The 15,792-nt window shown below is 43.6% G+C and overlaps 1 protein-coding gene across 1 annotated transcript in view; it reads left to right on the forward strand.

Annotated features, from left to right (window-relative positions):
- PROX1 (prospero homeobox 1) overlaps positions 1–15,792 on the forward strand; it is a 113,089-nt gene that overhangs the window by 48,589 nt on the left and 48,708 nt on the right. Inside the window, exon 3 of the mRNA XM_088481047.1 lies at positions 11,033–11,151. Coding sequence (XP_088337173.1) covers positions 11,033–11,151 — 119 coding nt within the window. The remainder of the gene's footprint in view (positions 1–11,032; positions 11,152–15,792) is intronic.

Genomic DNA, 15,792 nt, shown 5'->3' on the forward strand with positions numbered 1-15,792 from the left:
TACTCTGGTCACACCTGTCTCATGCATCATGTGATGACGACACTGTGCTTTACAGAATTAAACTTTCTCTTTGAACAGTAGTAAGAGGAACATAGACCCGTAAGTGTCCTGCGAGCTGGTTCCCTCTGTAATATCATGGATGCTGTTTTCTAGGGCATGTATTTCTTGATGACTAGGGATGAGAGTAAAGTTCCAGCGACCGTGGCAGCACCATGTTCTGGAAGAACCACAGTGCTCCATTATGCCTCAGGTCACCGATGTTTCTGGCAATGTTACACAACATATAATTATTGGGAATACTTCAAAATAAACAGCTTATCTTAAAATAGTGAATCGCACGGGGTCCATAAAAAAATCTATATAGGGTTAGTTCTTTCTGCTGCTAACGTATTTATGGCATTAGATCTTTTAATATTACAGATGTGTCCTTATACATCTTGGCTGCAGTAGCGCTGATAAGCCCCTCTCAGGGCACCAGGTAGTGTGAGACTCGGCTAGCGCCGGGCATCTTTTTTACCGAAAATGTGTCTCAGTCGCAAGCTGACTATGACGCACCAGCAGACTATGCTGATTAATTTGATAAGCAACACTTATATATCTGTGTGCAACTGAGTCTCTGAATCTGTATACGAAGTACTACAATGTAGCGACCGCAGATTTTTTCATTCCAAGTTCCATTGTGCTTCATATACAGACTCCGGAGAACACAGATATACAGGTGTCACATATCACATTACTCAGCGCAGTCTCCCATATACAGACTCAGGAGCACACAGATATACAGATGTCACATATCACATTACTCAGCGCAGTCTCCATATACAGACTCCGGAGCACACAGATATACAGGTGTCACATATCACTTTACTCAGCGCAGTCTCCCATATACAGACTCGGGAGCACACAGATATACAGGTGTCACATATCACATTACTCAGCGAAGTCTCCATATACAGACTCAGGAGCACACAGATATACAGGTGTCACATATCAAATTACTCAGCGCAGACTCCCATATACAGACTCAGGAGCACACAGATATACAGGTGTCACCTATCACATTACTCAGCGCAGTCTCCTATACAGACTCAGGAGCACAGAGATATACAGGTGTCACATATCACGTTAGTCAGCGCAGTCTCCCATATACAGACTCAGGAGCACACAGATATACAGGTGTCACATATCAAATTACTCAGCGCAGTCTCCCATATACAGACTCAGGAGCACACAGATATACAGGTGTCACATATCAAATTACTCAGCGCAGTCTCCCATATACAGACTCAGGAGCACACAGATATACAGGTGTCACATATCACATTACTCAGCACAGTCTCCATATACAGACTCAGGAGCACACAGATATACAGGTGTCACATATCAAATTACTCAGCGCAGTCTCCCATATACACACTCAGGAGCACACAGATATACAGGTGTCACATATCACATTACTCAGCGCAGTCTCCCATATACAGACTCAGGAGCACACAGATATACAGGTGTCACATATCACATTACTCAGCGCAGTCTCCCATATACAGACTCAGGAGCACACAGATATACAGGTGTCACATATCACATTACTCAGCACAGTCTCCCATATACAGACTCAGGACACACAGATATACAGGTGTCACATATCACATTACTCAGCGCAGTCTCCCATATACAGACTCAGGAGCACACAGATATACAGGTGTCACATATCACATTACTCAGCGCAGTCTCATATACAGACTCAGGAGCACACATATTTACAGGTTTCACATATCACATTACTCAGCGGAGTCTCTCATATACAGACTCAGGAGCACACATATTTACAGGTTTCACATATCACATTACTCAGCGCAGTCTCCCATATACTGACTCAGGAGCACACAGATATACAGGTGTCACATATCACATTACTCAGCGCAGTCTCCCATATACAGACTCAGGAGCACACAGATATACAGGTGTCACATATCACATTACTCAGCGCAGTCTCCCGTATACAGACTCAGGAGCACACAGATATACAGGTGTCACATATCACATTACTCAGCGCAGTCTCCATATACAGACTCAGGAGCACACAGATATACAGGTGTCACATATCACATTACTCAGCGCAGTCTCCCATATACAGACTCAGGAGCACACAGATATACAGGTGTCACATATCACATTACTCAGCGCAGTCTCTCATATACAGACTCAGGAGCACACATATTTACAGGTTTCACATATCACATTACTCAGCGCAGTCTCCCATATACTGACTCAGGAGCACACAGATATACAGGTGTCACATATCACATTACTCAGCGCAGTCTCCCATATATACAGACTCAGGAGCACACAGATATACAGGTGTCACATATCACATTACTCAGCGTAGTCTCCCATATAAAGACTCAGGAGCACACAGATATACAGGTGTCACATATCACATTACACAGCGCAGTCTCCCATATACATACTCAGGAGCACACAGATATACTGGTGTCACATATCACATTACTCAGCACAGTCTCCTATATACAGACTCAGGAGCACACAGATATACAGGTGTCACATATCACATTACTCAGCACAGTCTCCTATATACAGACTCAGGAGCACACAGATATACTGGTGTCACATATCACATTACTCAGCACAGTCTCCTATATACAGACTCAGGAGCACACAGATATACAGGTGTCACATATCACATTACTCAGCGCAGTCTCACATATACAGACTCAGGAGCACACAGATATACAGGTGTCACATATCACATTACTCAGCACAGTCTCCCATATACACTCAGGAGCACACAGATATACAGGTGTCACATATCACATTACACAGCGCAGTCTCCCATATACAGACTCCGGAGCACACAGATATACAGGTGTCACATATCACATTACTCAGAGCAGTCTCCCATATACAGACTCAGGAGCACACAGATATACAGGTGTCACATATCACATTACTCAGAGCAGTCTCCCATATACAGACTCAGGAGCACACAGATATACAGGTGTCACATATCACATTACTCAGCGTAGTCTCCCATATACAGACTCAGGAGCACACAGATATACAGGTGTCACATATCACATTACTCAGAGCAGTCTCTCTTATACAGACTCAGGAGCACACAGATATACAGGTGTCACATATCTCATTACTCAGCGCAGCCTCCCATATACAGACTCAGGAGCACACAGATATACAGGTGTCACATATCACATTACTCAGCGCAGTCTCCCATATACAGACACAGGAGCACACAGATATACAGGTGTCACCTATCACATTGCTCAGCGCAGTCTCCCATATACAGACTCAGGAGCACACAGATATACAGGTGTCACACATCACATTACTCAGCGCAGTCTCCCATATATACAGACTCAGGAGCACACAGATATACAGGTGTCACATATCACATTACTCAGCGTAGTCTCCCATATACAGACTCAGGAGCACACAGATATACAGGTGTCACCTATCACATTACTCAGCGCAGTCTCCCATATATACAGACTCAGGAGCACACAGATATACAGGTGTCATATATCACATTACTCAGCGCAGTCTCACATATACAGACTCAGGAGCACACAGATATACAGGTGTCACATATCACATTACTCAGCGCAGTCTCCCATATACAGACTCATGAGCACACATATATACAGGTGTCACATATCACATTACTCAGCGCAGTCTCCATATACAGACTCAGGAGCACACAGATATACAGGTGTCACATATCACATTACTCAGCGCAGTCTCCATATACAGACTCATGAGCACACATATATACAGGTGTCACATATCACATTACTCAGCGCAGTCTCCCATATACAGACTCGGGAGCACACAGATATACAGGTGTCACATATCACATTACTCAGCGCAGTCTCCCATATACAGACTCATGAGCACACAGATATACAGGTGTCACATATCACATTACGCATCGCAGTCTCCTATATACAGACTCAGGAGCACACAGATATACAGGTGTCACATATCATATTACTCAGCGCAGTCTCTCATATACAGACTCAGGAGCACACAGATATACAGGTGTCACATATCACATTACTCAGCGCAGTCTCCCATATACAGACTCAGGACACACAGATATACAGGTGTCACATATCACATTACTCAGCGCAGTCTCCCATATACAGACTCAGGACACACAGATATACAGGTGTCACATATCACATTACTCAGCGCAGTCTCCCATATACACACTCAGGAGCACACAGATATACAGGTGTCACCTATCACATTACTCAGCGCAGTCTCCCATATACAGACTCAGGAGCACACAGATATACAGGTGTCACATATCACATTACTCAGCGCAGTGTCCTATATACAGACTCAGGAGCACACAGATATACAGGTGTCACATATCACATTACTCAGCGCAGTCTCCTATATACAGACTCAGGAGCACACAGATATACAGGTGTCACATATCACATTGCTCAGCGCAGTCTCCCATATACAGACTCAGGAGCACACAGATATACAGGTGTCACATATCACATTACTCAGCGCAGTCTGCTGGTGCGTCCTAGTTACATCACATTGCAGCTTAGATGCTTTTTTGTCAATAAAAAGATGCCCAGCGCTAGCAGAGTAACACAGGACCTGGCGGCTCATGCCAGACCAGTGGCGCTGTGTGGCGTATTGAGGCTAGATGTATGAGGGCACATTTGTATGCCTGATTCTGAGGCACACGCGAAGCCTGATTCACTACCTTATGCTGTTGCGAGTATACATGTAACCAGTGCAGGTGTTTGCGCGCTGCCCCTTGATTTCACACCGACCGCCACAACTGTCATTTTTAGCATCTGCGCTTGTACCAGCCCCACACTAATTGCAGGAAACAGGCCTCGCTTCCCCGTACGCATGGCTCAGAATCGCACGCAGTATACGATACATGCCCACAACACTCCCGCACGTCAGGGTGCTTGCGTGCAATCGCCATGCCACCGCCCAGTTCACGCTCCTATTTCACAGAGAGACAGATCCGGCAAAGTTGCGTCCGACATATACGTGAAAATGCGGAGATTCGCTTCTGCGCATGCGCTGTATGCAAAACTCACCGAATCAGCCACCGCATGAGCAGTTCGAAAGATCACGTGGCCAATCCCTATGGATGGCATTTTGCACATTACGAAGAACACCTAATAAATGTAAGTATAAATAATAACACCTACATGTACCTGTCCAATAGCAAGCACTGATGTGTGTACAGAACAGTAACGAGCATCTGTCCACCCCCAGCCCGCTGTATGCTCTCCAGCCGCGCACACCCCAGAGCCTTACACCCACCTTTTTGTTGCTGTTGTTTAGTTAAGGCAATATTGTACTTTGTAAACACACAACACAAGTCTCAGGTTGTTTGAACACTGCGTTAGGTTCAGCTGCAGTGCACCGTACCTCTGATCTTTTATGTTCCTGAGCAGATGTCTTTCATTAATTTATGGATTTATCATCTTTGCGTTTTTTTTTCTTTCTTTTTTTTTACACCTGGCAGCTGGCTCAAGTTTCAGCAGTTATTGTCTAATTTGCATTGCACATAGAATTGAATATCATCTGTCTTCACAAAGCTGGGGCTATGAGAACCGAGGCAGGCTGCATGAACTCCGGGACTGGAGACTGTTTAAACATCTCGCACACTTGTCCCCTCCCCCGCCCCCTCTCCCTCCTTAACTCCTTAATATTTATTTGTGCTCATTTTCTTCCCTGGCCTTGAATAGGGGCTTAGCTCGTGTTCCCTACAGCTGTGTGTTTACTGAATCTCGTCCATCGTGACTCATTGTGCGTGTGTAAGTATCCTGGATACAGCCGGCGGCCTTCTTGGAAGAGCGGTTGGGTTTTCAGTGCAATGGCTTAAAAGGGAATTATTTCACCAATTGGTCACTTGCAAAATATTCAGTAGACAGCGTCATGATTCGTAAGTAGGCACTGAGAGAGCTCATCATGGCAGCCCAATGACAGTGATGTGATAAGCGTGTGTGTATAAAATATCTGAATTACATTTAAAGATTGCCCCTTTCTCTCCCAACACTGGGCCTGATTCAGAGTTGGGAATAGAGAGAGCGATACCTGGACAAACCATGTTGCAATGCAAGGGTTGTAAATACACATTTTTTTTATTTTTTTTTGCATGTAGGGTAAATACTGGCTGTTTTTACATGTAGCCCACAAATACTGCACAGCTTTATTATTACTCTACAATTTAGATGTCAGTTTGGACACGTCCCTCCCAAATCTAAATCTCCCTGCACATTTTAAATCTGCCCCCCCCCCCCCTGCAGTGCAGCATGGTGTCACCAAGATGATCAGTTCTGAGATCTCTCTCTGGGCCTGATTCAGAGCCGAACGCTCTGACCAGAGCGCTCGCTCTGAATCAGGGCCCTCCTCCATGAAAATGGAGCGGCCTCCTGGCCGCTCGCATAGCTGTGGGTGACCACCCACAGCATATGCGAGCGTCCATGATGATGGTTGCGATGGTCTTGAACATCGCGACCATCGGGCTTGCGACGGAGACCCTGCGGTAGGGTCTCGCTGCCGCAAGCCCTGCAGTGATTTTGGCTCTATCAGAGCCAAAATCACTCCCACTGACATCACTAGTGATGTCAGTGGGGCCGGCTTCAGACGGTAGGCGCCTCCGTCTGGCAGCTACGCCCCTGGCACGCCCACCAAAGGGGGCGTGCTGTCAATCAACATCGACAGCACGCCCCCTTTGGTGCGAGACCCGGAGCGACGGAGAGCCCGTCGCTATCCGGTTCTCGCGCATGCGCACGACGGTGCTCCCTCCCTCGTGCGCATGCGCAGTGGGGGAACATCGACCCGCTTGCGAGCGCCCCCTCTATTCCCAAGTCTGAATCAGGCCCACAGTCCCCAGCGTCCTTTTCATATTCCTGGGCAGTGCTGCTACCTGTGGCTTTACCGAATAATGGTAACATATTATTTTATTTCCTTTCTGTTTTTAAGAACTTACTTACAGGTGTCTGGATAAGAGATTCCATACAAACTAACTGTAATATTGGGCACATTTGTGTTTGCCATTTAATTATACACTATCCTGTGTGCCCAGGCAAAGGCACATTGTTGTGCTGTGAGACACCAGTGGATTCACAAATATACCTTTTGTTTGTATTTGGCCATGTAGAGATTGCATCACAAATCATTTTATTAGAATAAGAGTGATATATATATGTATATATATATGCTATATGTGTGTGTGTGTGTGTATATATATATATATATATATATATATATATGCAGATTTTATTCTAACACAATAATCCCTGGTGTTGGCGTGGTACAGTATTTTGCATATAATCTTACGCCACGTTAAAACATGCAAACACAAAGATCTGTTTGATCCAGAAGTTTTGACTTTCCTGAAAGTCTTATCTGCGAGCAGTAGGTGACAGCTTGCTGCTGTTATTTCATTTATGCATTCTGACAGATGGCACTGGAGAGTATAATGCACTTTTACACTTCTCTATCAGTCTAATGGAGGTAACTGAACGTTTTCTCAATTCTTCTCTTGGCACAAGAAGTGTGTCAGTGACATTACCTCCCCTGTAATGAGTAACCTCTGAGGCAAAACTGACAAAAGTTTATCTCACAAATCCTGCATATTATTTATTACATTCTCATATATTTTTGTGTCATATCAATTGTATCCATTTTTGGAGTAAATTATATATACAGTTTATTATGCATGTGTGTGTGTGTGTAATATATATATGCAGTGTATATATATATATAGACAGATGTTTGTAAGTATACATAGTATATATACAGTATAAGATAGATAGTTATTAGATAGATATAGACAGATATGAGATAGACAGATAGATAGATAGATAGATAGATAGATAGATAGATAGATAGATAGATAGATAGATAGATAGATAGATATGAGAGATAGATAGATGATAGATATGAGATAGATAGATAGATAGATGATAGATAGATATGAGATAGATAGATATGAGAGAGATAGATAGATAGATAGATAGATAGATAGATAGATAGATAGATATGAGATATAGCAATTATTTTTGTACTGATTTTCTGGATAGTGAAATTTCAATGACAATATATGAAACCTGTATATATTATACATTTTCCAGTAAAAATAAAAGGATACATATCTCTGAATTATATGACCTATAGCCCTAAATATATTTATAGGGTACAGTCCTAGAGGTACATAGGCCGCAGAATCTTTGGTGTCCCCACAAAGTCTGCCAAAGAGTTCAGCTTGATCTCATCTCCTTACTGATAGTGTGTAGAAGTAACCAGGGAACGCAGTAGGGAGAGGACCTGCAGTAATTGACCTTGGGGGGGTACATTGATTCTCTGCACATGCATCTTCATCTCTGATAAATTATAAAGTCATTACTTTGCTGAGGCAATAGCCGGGCCCAGTCTGTGGCACAGATGTGCCCTAAGCAGCCCGGCTTACAGCGCTCGCATATTGCCAAGACGTGCTGGAGGGAAATGAGGAGACCTGAAGGGTCGCGGTTAGTCCGGCTAATAGTGATCTATATATATTTTTTTATTTTATTAAGTACAGATGTGTCCACATACATCTTACCTCCGTGCGCTACAAGTCGCATTAAACATAACGCATAAGCGCCGTATGATTTACGTGTGACTTTTTACCTTCAAATGCGAATAGGATGCAGAAGCAGCTTCAGCTGATTAAAATGATATGCGGCATGCCTATATTCTGTGTGCGTATGCGGGTGTACAGTATCTGCATGTGAAACGCTACGTCACAGTGTTACACCTGCAGACACAGTCGCTGACGCTGTGTCGTAGCATTTCGCATGCAGTTACACCCGCAGTCACACACAGAATATAGGCATGCCGCTTATCATTTTAATCAGCTGAAGCTACTTCTGCGTCCTATTTGCATCACTTTAAGAATAAGACGCATTTGAAGGTAAAAAGCCACATGAAAAGACACTCCGCGCTACCGAATCACGCCACGGCATGGCGCAACTAGAAGAGCTGTATAACGTGCTAGGAAGTAAGATGTATGGGGACACATTTGTAGCAGAGAAGCAGCCATGCACAATATTTAATAATATATATTGTTAACTGGGGGAGCAGAATTTAAGGGGATGCGAGTGCCGCTGAGGGGGGCCAGGTGGCAGCAGGTGTGGATTTGAAGCCGTGCACCTGCAGCCCTTGAGAGACACAGTGCCGACCTCTGTCGTCATTCTAATCCTAATGTGGCCACTTGTGATACCGGTCGCGAGCCAATCGGAGCTCGTGGAATAGCAGCTAATCGCCAGAGCTCCAATTGGCTCGCGACAGGTGCCACATTAGAATGACGGCAGTGGGCACTATATTTCTCTAAAGGAAGGACTGTGGGGCAGGCATGCGGCTGCAATTGTACACCTGCTAGGCTTCAGTCGGAGGAGGGGGATGAGGTAAGAGACTGTGGGGTGGGGGCCATAATGGTGTTAGGGGCATTAACTTTGTGTGGCATTATGTATTAGGGGCATTTCTGTTTGTGGCATAATTTATAACGGGCATTACTGTGTGTGGCATAATGTGTAAGGGGCATTACTGTGTGTGGCATAGTGTATAATGGGCATGACTGTGTGTGGCATAATGTGTAAGGGGAATTACTGTGTGGCATTATGTATAAGGAGCATTACTGTGTGTGACATAATGTATAAGCGCCATACTGTATGTGGCAATGTATAAGTGGCACTGTGTGTGGCATTATGAATAAGGGGCATTACTGTGTGTGGCATAATGTACAAGTGGCACTGTGTGTGGCATTATGAATAAGGGGCATTACTATGTGTGACATAATGTATAAGGGTCATTACTGTGTGTGGCAATGTATAAGTGGCACTGTGTGTGGCATTATGAATAAGGGGCATTACTATGTGTGACATAATGTATAAGGCATTACTGTGTGTGGCATTATGTATAAGGGGCATTACTGTGTGGCATAGTGGTGTAAGGGGCATCACTGTACGTGACATAATGGGGGAGGGGGAGCGCCAAATTACTGCCTTGCCCTGGGTAACGAAACTCCTAGTTTCGGCCCTGTATAAACGTGCTGTATATATGTATATGTTTATTTATTTGTTATGATACCAGTAATATAAAATGTATTTGTTTCATACTGCAGTCATGCTAAACAGCCCCTCTCGGTGTGCCAGGTCCCATGTCACTCTGCTTGTGCCGAGCGTCTCTTTAGCATCCTAGTCACAAAACTATGAGACTGAGACGCACCCGGAGACTGCGCTGATTAATGTGATATGCGACACTTGTATATCTTTGTGCGACTGAGTCTTAATCTGTATAGGAGGTGCTACGGTGCAGCAGATGCAGCTTCGTTCCACACCAAGCTCCGCTGTGCTGCGTTTACAGACTCACTCGCACATAGCTATACAAGTGCCACATAACTAAATAATCAGTGCGTGTGAATAAAACGCATAAAAGATGCTTGGCGCAAGCAGAGTCGCACAGCGCCTGGCGTCTCACGCACGTGACATATGGCGTATTGAGGTAAGGTGTAACGGGACGTATCCGTTCCCTGTCTCTGTGCAGTTAATCAGGAAAGTGGACATTTCTTCTGCAACGTACAGTATATATCAGATTTCCCCGCAGGATGTGTGTTAGTAAGCTCACAGTATGTTTCCAGTTATTTAGGGTGATATTATGGTTGTAGATTATAGTAGTTACAGGATTTGTTCTATTAAATGTACCATACAGTGGATGGAGCAATGGTTTATCATGTGATATAATATAATAAATGCAGTTATACCAGGCTGACAGCGGGTATCAGATAAGATATTCCTGGACACGATACAAAGCCCAGGAACAGCGCCCCCAAGTGGCTAAGTAGTTACTGTTGGACAACACACTGCTTTGGAAGTAGGTAATGTTTTGTACCTGTTATAAATGGTTTTCAGATGACTGTCGTTGACACGCTTGTCTATCTTTACAAGACGTTTTCCTTGACTAGCGCAATTCTACATGCAGGAAGGTCTGTCTCCAAATCACTTGAAAAAGGCCAAACTGATGTTTTTCTACACACGCTACCCAAGTTCCAACATGCTGAAAACATACTTCTCGGATGTGAAGGTAAGACCTCATGTAAGTTAGGAGCACTTACTATACTACTTCTGTCAAATAAAAATATATAACAGTTGAACATGGCAACCATACAGATTATTGCTATCATTTATCTAAAATGTTATAAAAAAAATGATTGCTTGAATCTGATTGGTTGGTACAGTATGTGCAAGTTTTAATAACTATACCATAAATCTCAGGCAAAGTAGCTGTCTCTTACTAGCATCTCCCAGTATTACACTATTGGTGATATCATTGTATGTTTTGGGTGGCTTCAAAGATTTTTGTGTATATAAAAAAAAAGCTATGAAGTAATAAAATATTTTATAATTGCGGAGAGTTTGCTACTGCTTGGTAAATATAACACATTACGTTATTGTTTTTAATAATGATTTTAACAATAAATTCTGGTTTGTGCCAATATGATTTAAATATAAACCCATTTGCAATTACTAAAGGCTTTTCAAGCTTACGTCCCAAATCCACAATTGTTTAAGATTTTGACCTAGATTTATAAAACGATACGATATTGCTCCATTAATCCCGTGCTGTTTTGAGGGGCTCATTTATCATATTATATATATATATATATATATATATATATATATATATATACACAGTACTTACAGATGCCTGTTCGCACATTCCAGTCTTCTGCTTAATTTGATAGGTTGAAATTTTGCAGCAAAGGCCGTCATTTTGTGGCCTGAGCCAATGTCAGCGTGTGAATGTCAGCGCAGCCCACAAAATGGCTCCCGATGCCTCCACTGTGTGTGTACAAAATGGCAGGCACCCCTCAAAATTTATTCTGGTGTTCCAGTTGTCCACACACAGTGGAGGCAGCAGCAGCCATTATTTGTGCCCTAGGAACACCTGAATACGTACATTTGTAATACTGTCAATAGATTATTTGGGAAATATAGAGGTAAAGTAGGTTGGGTTAGACGCCCTTCTTGTGCTACTACGCACCTGCTCAAATGAGCTCATTAACGGTTCAGGAGCCCTAAAACGCCAATATTTCCACTATGTAAGTGCATTTTACGGCCGTGAAGGGTATAAATGATATAAAACCACATACATATAAGGGCTACAGTTGTTTGGTAATATCTTGTAAACAGTGTTATATACAGCCCGCAAGCTGCAGAACGCACCTCTCTGCCATTTTAGGCTAACTGCGGCGCCATCCAAAGACTCGTTTAACGGGAATCTTTTGTGCTTAGAAAAACAAGGAAAATGTCTTTGATTTGACAATCTCCTGAAATGTCCCACATATACTTGTAAATCTCATCCGATAACTTCGATTTTATACGTAGCAGCTCCTGAAGCTCTTTATAACGCCAAACCCGGTCCTGTTGTGTTGTTTTTTTTTGTTTTGTTTTCAAATAATAATAATTAATTGTTCAAATTACGCCTCCAGATGGTGTCTCCTTTCCCATCCCTGTTGTACAATGTTACTGCCTATGCTGACAGGCGGGAATAAAACGCCATTGTATCCTCAACGTGTCCAAATAAAGACATGTTTAGCATTCCAAGTCATAATCCTGATACAATCTAAGGAAGCCCTAATAAATGTCTAGAGCCACAGAGCGCTGCGTGAAGGTCCCTCTAATTGTCCCGGGCGCTCAGCTTTCCCATACTTGTGCTGACATCAGCAGTCAGTAGCGTGGCACTTTCCCGTTCTGCAGAGCACAACCACACTCTGACGTTCCCCCCTGCACTCGCTGCTGAGAAAACAAAAGTGTTGATTGTCTCTTATTTACAACTTAATTTGTTGTCGATGTCGTCTACACGGAGCATAAGGAGGATGAACAGAGTGACATATTCAGGGCACATTATTCAAATGAGGCTATGAAAGGCGATGACTTCCAGCTGCATGCCCCCGCAATCTACACAATATCAGGCCCTCCTGTTTTTTTGGGAGTTTTTTTTTTTTTTTATTCATTACTTTTTTTTTTTTTTTTGGGACGCAAGTAATTATTTCTTCCCATTGACTTGAATTTGTGTTAACAACTTTTAAGTTCGGTCGGGTTTTCAATTACGCCTGTGGTATCATTATCTGTCTAGCGCCGTAAACATTCATTTAGCCGTAAGCCAACAGAATTATTCGGTTTGAACACACAAAATTCAGTTGCGACGACTATAAAAAGTGCGAGTGTGGGATTGAGACCTGTAGAGTCTGGCAGAACGTAACCTCTGGTAGTGGACGGATGAAAGATCAGCCCTGTAATGCCCCCAATAATATATGGGATGCCACCTGTCTCTGTTTGATTTCTTAATAGAACAGCAGATGGGTTACATAATTGGAGACGATAGTTCTATGACAGCCATTGAACACTCCTGGAAATCCCCAGCTGAATTGCGCAATTTATCACGATCGGCTGAGGGCTGGGTGGCATCAGGGCACACCTGGGTAGGATGTGAGCCAATCACATGACACATCCATTCCCAGTATGTCCTCTCTGTCATGGTAACCATACAATATAAGATTCTGCATTATTTAACTATTAAAACATGCCTACCTACACTTAGATTAAATGTAATGTTGTGTTCAGATGCTGATCCCATTTTTTCTTTCACCTGCAGAGACCATCAAGTCTCTGGGGCTCATCCACCTAGGCGCTGCTTCCTAGCAATTAGTGTAGCGTGCCCCTGGTACGTTAGTAACCCACCTATTTATCTTTCTTGATATGATTCTGTAGGATTTAAGCCAAAAATCCACCTAGACACATCGATGCGTTTAGTTGGCTTTGCTCATTCGCGGAGTGAGAAATGGCGCGTGTCATTCTTACTCTTCCTGAACTTTGTCTAAATCTAAAAAAAAAAAAAAAAATGTCCTTATCTCTAATAATGCTCTAGAATAAAAAAAATAAAACACCATGTTTATAGACAAGCCTTTAGACCTGTGATGGTAGCCTGATAGACTTGTATGTGGCCCCCTGACATCAGCCATTCGCCCAACCCAAAATGTCCCCACATGCCTCTCAGACCTTCCCCTTGTCTCATATGTTCCCTCCCAGCCCCAGTTGCCACAGAAGGTCTCCCATACCCCAAATATCATCACTTGCCACAAAATAAACCCAGATGGCCACAGATCCAACATGTACTTCAAGGTCTCCTTCACTCCTCACATTTGACTGAGGGCCCCCCATTTACCTCATATGCCACCGAAATTCCACCCCCATTGTGCTTCCACTAACGCCTCAATTTACTAATCTAACGACCACTAATCACGGTGCCTAAGGAACTCTGAATTCTGCTAACTTTGGCCTTGATTCAGAGCCACTCGTAAGCAGCAGCTTGTTCGCTCCGAGCGATGTTTGCCCAACTGCACATGCGTACGGATCGTTATACGCATGTGCGAACCAGTCAGTGCGGCCGAAATTCATGTGCTCGCAAAATAGCGAATGCCTGATAATTTGAGTGACAGAATGAGGCGTATGTGGGTGGTAACGGGGGAAGGTGCTTGAAAACGGGGAGAGGAGATCAGAACGCAGGCGTGCTTAAAGGTCAAAACGGGCATTTTATGGGTGTGCATAATTAAAACAGCAGCGTCATTGACCACGTCACTGGGTTATTTTCTAGCCAGAACTGCTCGCAAGATTGTGGTAGCAAAAACCAACCACAAGAATAGCGAGCAGTTCATACCCTGTTCGATGTACTCGATTAATCTAATAAATAGCGGACATGACGTAGGATACGAGCGGCCAGGGGGCGTAGTTTCCCAAAAAACGACCGCAAGTTTTGTACGCTCGTTCAGACCTAGAGGCGTGAACAGACCGCAAACAGCGAACGGTTCATTTGAATTGCCACCCCTTTTTTCAGGACGAGCGAGCGCAAATAGCGACCGGCTCTGAATCAGGCCCTTTGCTAAAAGTTCCATCAGACAGGAATCACAATCACAGCTCTTCCCCATGGGAGAGTGAGACCACCAACGCAGACCACGCTGCAGCCCCTTCACCTACTCTGATCTTAGATGCGCTGCGCAGTGCGGAGGACGCTACAAGAAGCCTACGCTGCTTTTATGAATCATATACGCAAGAAATATCTTGACATCATAACTGTGGCAGCATCAATTTATTTAAACGAGGCTGGGCCACAGAAGCCTGACATGGACGCAATGATAAAATTATAAAAGGCACTTTTAACTTAAAGCAGATGTCTGCCTTAAAAGCTTTATTAAGTTTGTATACAGCTTAGCAGATATGATAGGGACACGGCCACCTGTCTTTTTCTGTCATCTGTAATCGCTAATTTTATATTACTGCAGAGCTTTAAAAAGAAACAAACACTTCTTCATTTGTGCTCCGCACGCAGGCTTAACCATTAGGGGAAACGCAAAAATCACGGTGACTTTGCAACTCTGCGTCTGTCTTATGTACAGTGTATAATAAGCATTAGCCTTGCACTGTCAGCGAGTATTGTTTGTTATGCAGGCAGATTGCACGGTCAGTTCTTTTGCAGGCATTTTAGGGCAAACCAAATGTGCGTCTTTGCAGAATGGTCCTTTCTTTAGGTAGAAGGAGACGACACAGGTTTACACAGGAGCCCTATAAGGATCATAGATCTCTATGGAGAGTTGTCCACATTAAACCCACACACTGGACCTCATTCAGAGCCGGTCGCACAGAGCGTGCGGTCGGTCTGAATGAG

This window comes from Taudactylus pleione, unplaced genomic scaffold, assembly GCF_031769625.1.
Source record: "Taudactylus pleione unplaced genomic scaffold, aTauple2 ptg000261l, whole genome shotgun sequence".
Classification (NCBI taxonomy): domain Eukaryota; kingdom Metazoa; phylum Chordata; class Amphibia; order Anura; family Myobatrachidae; genus Taudactylus; species Taudactylus pleione.